Source organism: Octopus sinensis, unplaced genomic scaffold, assembly GCF_006345805.1.
Source record: "Octopus sinensis unplaced genomic scaffold, ASM634580v1 Contig12425, whole genome shotgun sequence".
In the NCBI taxonomy this organism is placed as follows: domain Eukaryota; kingdom Metazoa; phylum Mollusca; class Cephalopoda; order Octopoda; family Octopodidae; genus Octopus; species Octopus sinensis.
This window is the reverse complement of record NW_021832601.1, coordinates 128,565-135,841: the sequence shown is the minus strand read 5'-3', so window position 1 is coordinate 135,841 and position 7,277 is coordinate 128,565. Positions and strand designations below refer to the sequence as shown.

General features: G+C 35.5%; 2 protein-coding genes across 2 annotated transcripts; one reads left to right on the top strand and one right to left on the bottom strand.

Moving 5' to 3' along the window:
- Window positions 1–284: 284 nt before the first annotated feature.
- Window positions 285–1,337, top strand: LOC115229322 (general transcription factor II-I repeat domain-containing protein 2-like). The gene has a single exon (XM_029799693.1). It carries the CDS (start codon window positions 285–287, stop codon window positions 1,335–1,337), a length of 1,053 nt encoding a protein of 350 aa, XP_029655553.1.
- A 4,941-nt stretch (window positions 1,338–6,278) lies between these two features.
- LOC115229321 (zinc finger BED domain-containing protein 5-like) lies at window positions 6,279–7,043 on the bottom strand. The gene is made up of 2 exons (XM_029799692.1): window positions 6,620–7,043; window positions 6,279–6,526 (listed from the first exon to the last, which is right to left on the bottom strand). The coding sequence occupies exons 1-2, from the start codon at window positions 7,041–7,043 to the stop codon at window positions 6,279–6,281; spliced, it is 672 nt and encodes a 223-aa protein (XP_029655552.1).
- Between the last annotated feature and the right edge of the window lie 234 nt (window positions 7,044–7,277).

Genomic DNA, 7,277 nt, shown 5'->3' with positions numbered 1-7,277 from the left:
AAACGTATATGCTTAATATGTTTCGAAAAAGTTGCTGTCAAAAAACTTTATAACATCAAGCGACATTATGAAACTCGACATTACGAAAAATTCAGCAAGTTTACAGGAGAATCTCGCTTAAAGGAAATTAAGAGACTCGAACAAAATTACCAAAAGCAAACAACATTTTTTAATAATTTGAGTTGTGAAAAAGATGATATCCACGTACAAGTTACGAAATTTCAAAGATAATTGCGAAACGAATGAAACCATTTTCAGACGGAGAATTTATAAAACAATGCTTAATGGCAGTAGCTGAAAATCTATTTCCTACAAAAAGAAACATTTTTGAATCTATCTGTTTATCTCCAAGAACGGTAACAAGAAGAGTAGAAGAAATGTCATTCGATTTAAATAACTCTTTAAAAAACATTTTTGGGAATTTCAAATATTTTTCTATCGCATTGGATACTAGTACTGACAGAAGAGATATTTCTCAACTTGTCATATTTGTTCGAGGGATAACTGAAGCATACCAAATTTTTGAAGAATTTGTCAAAGTTATTCCAATTATGGGTACAGTGACAGGAACCGACGTTTTCTTGCATTTAATGCAACTTTTAACAGAATTAAATCTTCCACTTTCAAAATTAGTTGGAGTTACAACAGACGGGGCTCCATCTATGGTTGGGAACAAAAAGGGAACTATTACATTACTCCAAAATGAAATGGAAAAATTTGGAATTGAGCACAATTTGGTTAAGATTCACTGTATTGTTCATCAAGAGGCGTTAGTTGCCAAATCAGTCAGGTTACGTGAGACAATGGATGCTGTTGTTAATGCAGTAAATTTTATTTTATCCCGCGGCTTGAATCATCGGCATTTCAGGCAATTTTTAATCGACACTGAAGCAGAATATGGGGATCTTTTATATTTTTGTAATGTCAGATGGCTTAGTAGAGGATCAATGCTCAAAAGGTTTTTTCATATACGGGAAGATGTTATAATTTTTCTTGAAGAAAAGAATTATGATGCTTCATATTTCCGAAATACTGATAATATTTCCAAATTGGCATTTTTTGTAGACATAACTTCACATCTAAATGACTTAAATTTGAAACTGCAGGGAAGTAATAAATTTATACACCAAATGTATGCCGAAATTACTGCTTTTGAAAATAAATTGAAGTTGTGGGAATTACAGTTACAAAAAGGAAACATGACGCATTTTGTGAATTTTCTTTCTACGAATCCGACTGATGTTCCAGAATATGCAAACATAGTTATGGAATTGAGATCAGAATTTTCATCACGTTTTATGGATTTAAGAGTAAAATGCGCATATATAATTTTTTAGGCTCATACAAATCTTTTCAACATTTTTTCAATCCCATTTGATGTTGAAACTGAGACAGTACCAGGGTGTTATCAAATGGAATTACTTGAAATTCAATGCGACAGTACACTTAAATCAAAATATTTTTCTGAAATGGATATTTTGAGCTTCTACAAAAATTTTGTATGTGTCAGAAAATATCCGCAATTAACCGACAATGCTATGAAAATGGCTTGTATATTTGGAAGCACATTTTTATGTGAACAGTTATTCTCTAAAATGAATAATGTAAAAAATTGTCTGAGAACGAGGATTACCGATTCACATCTTAACGATATATTACGTTTAGCAACTAGTCAGATTAATGAGTAAAATAAATTCACTTCTTTATAATCATTTTTAACTGATAAATTTTTATTTCGTAAGAAAGTTGCAAAAAAAACTTGATAAAGAAAGATCGCAATGTGCAAGCGTTGCTTTATTTTTGTGACCGATAAGGATTTTTTCTCGTTTGGCCCGGATCGCATACAAAAATAAAATTTTGGCCCGCGAAGACAAAAATCCTGCCGACCCCTGCTTTAAATACACTACCTTTGATAAAAATACATTTAACAATCCCGTCTCCTTCCACTTTAAAAACAGGAAACTTGCATTTTTTAGCAATTTCATCAAGGCGGAAAAGAGACAATTGGACGATCTATTTTATAATATCACTACAGTCGGCTTGAGTCATTTCTTAAATGGTGTCCGGCACCTTAACATCGAGGCACTTTTTGAAAAAAACTTTTAGGCAATAATGAATGATTTTTTAAAGTGTTTCGGAGTTGAAAAACTCATTTCTAAATCAAGCAGAATAAACTCGTGCTGACGATCGGAAAGAAGATCTTTATTGCAAAAACAAGGAGCGATTTGAAATTAGCGATCCTTGCATTATAGCATTATCAGCAACGTGAAAATTTGAGATGATTGGGGGTCAATAAAGACAGTCCACCGTGATCGCGTCGGCAGTGAATCCAACCTGAAATAGTAACAGACTATCCAACATTGAATTTACAGCGATACAAATAAAAAACGGAACACTCATTTTCTCGATTTTTTTCTATTGAATGATTGATTTATTTTAATAAAAAATCGAATTTCAAGCTATAATCTTAACTTTTGCCTTTTATAAAAATCCAAACGTCAAAGATTTTAATATGTATTTAAACCAAATTTTTTTCAAACAAAATAAAAAAGAGAACAATGGTAGTTCAAAATTTAGTATGACCCCCCTGAGCATTAATTGCGTCTAAAATTCTGTTCCGCATTGTTCAACAAGGGATGTCGCATATTCTATTGAAAGATCATTCCAAATATTTTTTAATTCCTCAAATAGGTCACTCTTTTTTTTAAATTCAGTCCCTTTTATTTTATGTTTCATGAAGGCCCACACGTGCTCGATTGGATTCAAATCGGGACTTTGAGGAAGCCATTGTAATAACTCAATTCGGTGTTCATCAAAAAAATCTTTAGCCACCTTGCATGTGTGCTTTGGATCATTATCTTGCTGATAAATTGGAGACCGGATTCCGGTTTTCTCCAAAAAAGGCAACAAATAGTCCGCCAAGATACTTACATATAAGTTCCCATTCATAATTCCCTTTATCCAAACAAGTTCCGAAAAACATTTCGATGTAAATGCGCCCCAAACCATTACGTTCCCTTTTCCAAACTTTTGTTCACGTTGAATTATTCCGAGATCATCAGAGTTAAGTTTAAATCTTCGTCCTGAGCCTTTTTTTCTCTGGAAGGAATCATTCATGGTGAAGTTTCGAATGACTCTCGAGATGGCACTCAGAGATCTTCCGGTCAAATTTCTTATTTCCCGATATGACTTTCCGACTTTATAATACGTAATAATTTCTGCTTTTTCTTGTAATGTAAGTTGTAAAACCATGTAACAAGAATCAACACGTGTAATAAAATAAAAAGTGGTTTAAAAAACTCTGTAAAAATAGAGAATTTTATTTTGTTCTCTTTTTTATTTTGTTTGGACAAAACTGGATTTAACTACGGTCCGAAATATAAGTTGTTTTTATTTTTTTAAAGGCTAAAGTTATGTTTGTCTTCTAAAAATTCTATTTTTGTTAAAATAAATCAATCTTAATAATAAAATGGTATGGTGTGTGTCTGTCTGTCTGTCTGTCTGTCTGTGTGTGCACACCAACTTCAAATTGGCAATACGATGTCCTCGACTTACATGATGAGGTACTTAAAACCTTCCCCCCCAAAAAAAATTAAAAAAAAATTTTCTGCATTTTGGTTAAAATGAACAACTATAATGTCCTCGACTTACATGATGAAGTCCTTAAAACCTTCCCCCCCAAAAAAAATTAAAAAAAAATTTTCTGCATTTTGGTTAAAATGAACAACTACAATGTCCTCGACTTACATGATGAAGTCCTTAAAACCTTCCCCCCCAAAAAAAATTAAAAAAAAATTTTCTGCATTTTGGTTAAAATGAACAACTACGATGTCCTCGACTTACATGATCAGGTCCTTAAAACCTTCCCGCCAAAAAATCAAAAAATTATTTTCTGCATTTGATTAAAATGAACAACGTTAATGTCCTCGACATTCATAATGAGGTCCATTAAAACCTTCGAGGCAAAAATCTAACGTATTAAGAATATCCTTGATGAAAACGACAGCGAGAATATTAACAATGATGAACTCCCAATTATTCGCGATAAAGAAATTCAATTCATCCTATGATTTTCTCTTTAAAATTAAATGCATATATCATTATCGACCATGAATCAAAATTAAAGCTATTATCATATTTGACTTTGACAGAATGTGCAATTACAGATTGCACGACCTTGAATAGAGTGTGCAATTAACAGATTTTGAAAAACACTTTGATAGTTTTTTTTTTTTTTTTTTTTTTTTTTTTTTTTTTATTTAAATGACAGTTTATAAGGTAAAGAAATCACTAATTAAGAGGCGGAACCGCAGCCGAGAGGAGGATCGAGGAACAGTTCCCCCTTAGAACTGCGAGAGAGATGCGCTCAAAAAGCCACATCAGTTCACGGGGGTCGTTCCTCGCCTTCCCAATGACCTTCCGATCTTCGAGAGGAAACGGAGAGTAGACGGGCCAAGTACACCGGAAGTTTCCACTGACACCGGTTCGAAGATGAAACGGTCCATCAGGGAGGCGTACTTAGATGCCTTCTTCGTCTCCGCCCTCTTGGCTGCTGAGCCAGCCTCGACCGCCGACAAGGAAAGACATGATGATGCGAAAGTATCAGAGCATGTCGCATCCCAGACGATTGCTTTCCCGTTCTTGTAGGGAAAGAGTGAGACCCCGTCAGGTCTCTTACCATCCTCCCTTAGAAGGCCAGGAGGCTCCAGCTGACAGGGAAATCCGGCTGCTTCAAGTGCATGTTTTACTACGGAATTTAATTCAGAATGCCTGGGAATCCGGCCAGGGCTTTTGCGACAGGAAAGTGGATGGAGACCTTTCCGATCTACGACAGAACCACAGCGGCAAGTGTGTGGAAAGCAGATGTCCAGACCAAGTCTAAGAGAAATGCCAATCTGCACACTTTTTGGGTCCAGCAGGGTTCCCGTATTTCCGGAAGGGTATGCGTTGAGCCAAGCGCCACTCCATTCGGAGGATGCGGCCAAAAGACAAGCGCGCCGGTGTTGATCACAGGAGGATAATAGCGAATTGTATAACTGAAGAAACATTGTTTCCGTCCACGCCTTTGTATAGCAGGGATAGCAAGGAATGTCGAAGCCACGGGAAGACCAAACTTCGATACCATGAGAAAGCTCTTGGTCCAGAACGGATTCGGAATGGGGAGAAAGAATCCTAAGGACAAGCGGACTACAGCGGTATGACGAAGAAAGGTAGAAAGGGAGAGCCAAAACAGAAGGAGCTTGCAGACCTAGTCCGCCGTGACGGACTGGCAGGATCGCTTGTTGCCACCCGGCATCATCAAAATTGACATTAGTATTAGCCGAAATTGAGTTTCTTAGCAAAAGATCGAAGTGCTGAAGAGCACAATGATGGCGGTGACAAGGGGCGGACTGTAAGAAAAATTGTAACCGGGGGAAAGCAAGGAAATTTTTGATCAGGAAGAAGGCAGCATGTGCGTCGACTGTTTTAAGTGTGGCTATAGATTCTTGTATTTTTGTGAGCTTAAGCTCCAGGAAGGAAGGGATAGCCGAGGAAAAGATTGGGGAGCCAAGGACAATAAGATCAGAGGATGTAACAGCCTTGATATTAGGGAGAAGCGAATTAAATAATGGATAGATAGATGTGTTAAAATAATTGGGATCATAAGAGATGTTAAAAATCTCAGATTTCGAAGGGTTTATAGACAGGCCAAGGGAAAAAAGTGCGGGGATTATATTGTTAGTTAAAACCACATTAGCACAATCATTAACACAATTTACCACCAATTGACAGCGCAATCAGAAGAATTTGCGTAAAAATATTAACTATTTAGTTAAGTTTTTCGTAAAGATAGAATTTATTTTCGGTATGCCTCTTTTCCTAAACTTTTTTATTATTGAAAAATAATTTTTTAAATAGATAACCGAAGGAGGAAAAACGAAGCTGAAGAAAAAACGGTCAGCTTAAGGCAGAGGTTTCCAAGCTTTTTTTACGCGCCTCCCTTAGAGAAAAAGTACAATCTTGCGCCTCCCTTTATATTCCATAATATAATACAATTATTATTTTATCAAAAACAATTTTTTAAAACAAAAAGTTAATGAGATAATTTTTTTTCCATCTTGGCGCAAAGTTTTTCAAATCTTGGTGTCATCGCAGAGAGTGCTACTCTTAGCTCATTAGTCACTACTAAACGAGTTCGATATTTAGATTTAATTGCAGCTAGTGCAGAAAATCCAGTTTCGCATAAATATGAAGTAGCAAATGGCAACAAAACTTTCATTGCTTTATTCGACAAAATTTCATATTCCGTTCAAATTTCGACTGTGTTTTATGTAGTTTATAACTTTTGTAATTTGCGCAAAAATATCGTTCAGTTCTGGACTCATATTCTTTGAGACAAGTGCTGATCTGTGCAGCATGCAGTGCGTCCGGATAATTTCTGGTGCTCTGTTTTTTACAAGAGCTTGAAGACCAGATTTATTTCCTGACATTGACTGTGCTCCGTCTGTACAAAGTCCAACACAATTGATCCATTCTATGTTATTTTCTTCAAAAAAAGTATCAATTATATTAAAAATTTCATTGGCCGTGCTCCTTCCAGGAAATGGTTTGCAGAATAATAGATCTTCTATTATTGTACTTTCTTCAGCATATCTGACATATGCAATTAAATGTGCATTTTTATTTATGTCAGCTCCCTCATCAACTTGTATAGCAAATTTACAGTTACGTAGTCGAGAAACCAACTGATCACAAAGATCTTCAGATATGTCATCAATTCTTCTAGCGACTGTGTTATCAGCAAGCGGTATTTGCTGTAATTGTTTTGCATAGGATTCGCCAAACATTGCTTCAACCATATCGATAGCTGCTGGCAAAACTAGAGTTTCTCCGATATTGTGCGGTTTCTTGCATTTTGCAATCCTGTAAGAAACTTTGTACGATGCTAGTAAAGCATTTGAAGAGACAGAAACAAGTTTTTTTAACGATTTCGTTTGGTTATCAAACTCTTCTAATTTTCTTTTAAAAAATTCTTCAGACTTATGGACATGTTCAGAATGCATCGTTTCAAAATGTCTTCTTAATTTGCATGGCCTCATACTATCTGCTGCAAGTGTTTTGAGGCAAAGCAAACAGAGGGGTTTTTCCATAGAATCAACAAAGATACGTGTGAATCCTAACAATAAGTAAGATGGAAAGTATTTTCTTGTCTTTGGAGTGGTATTGATTATATTCCAATCATTTTGATTTTTTGAACCATCGTCAAAATCTTTATTATTCGTGAATTTTCTTTTGCA

What these genes read in the sequence shown, in the direction of transcription:
- LOC115229322 (XM_029799693.1), top strand. Translation starts at nt 285, where the DNA reads ATGGCAGTAGCTGAAAATCTATTTCCTACAAAAAGAAACATTTTTGAA.
- LOC115229321 (XM_029799692.1), bottom strand. Translation starts at nt 7,043, where the DNA reads ATGCATTCTGAACATGTCCATAAGTCTGAAGAATTTTTTAAAAGAAAA. An exon ending in TGTCAGATATGCTGAAGAAA is followed by an intron (nt 6,527 to 6,619) that starts GTACAATAATAG and finishes CTTTTTTTGAAG; the next exon opens with AAAATAACATAGAATGGATC.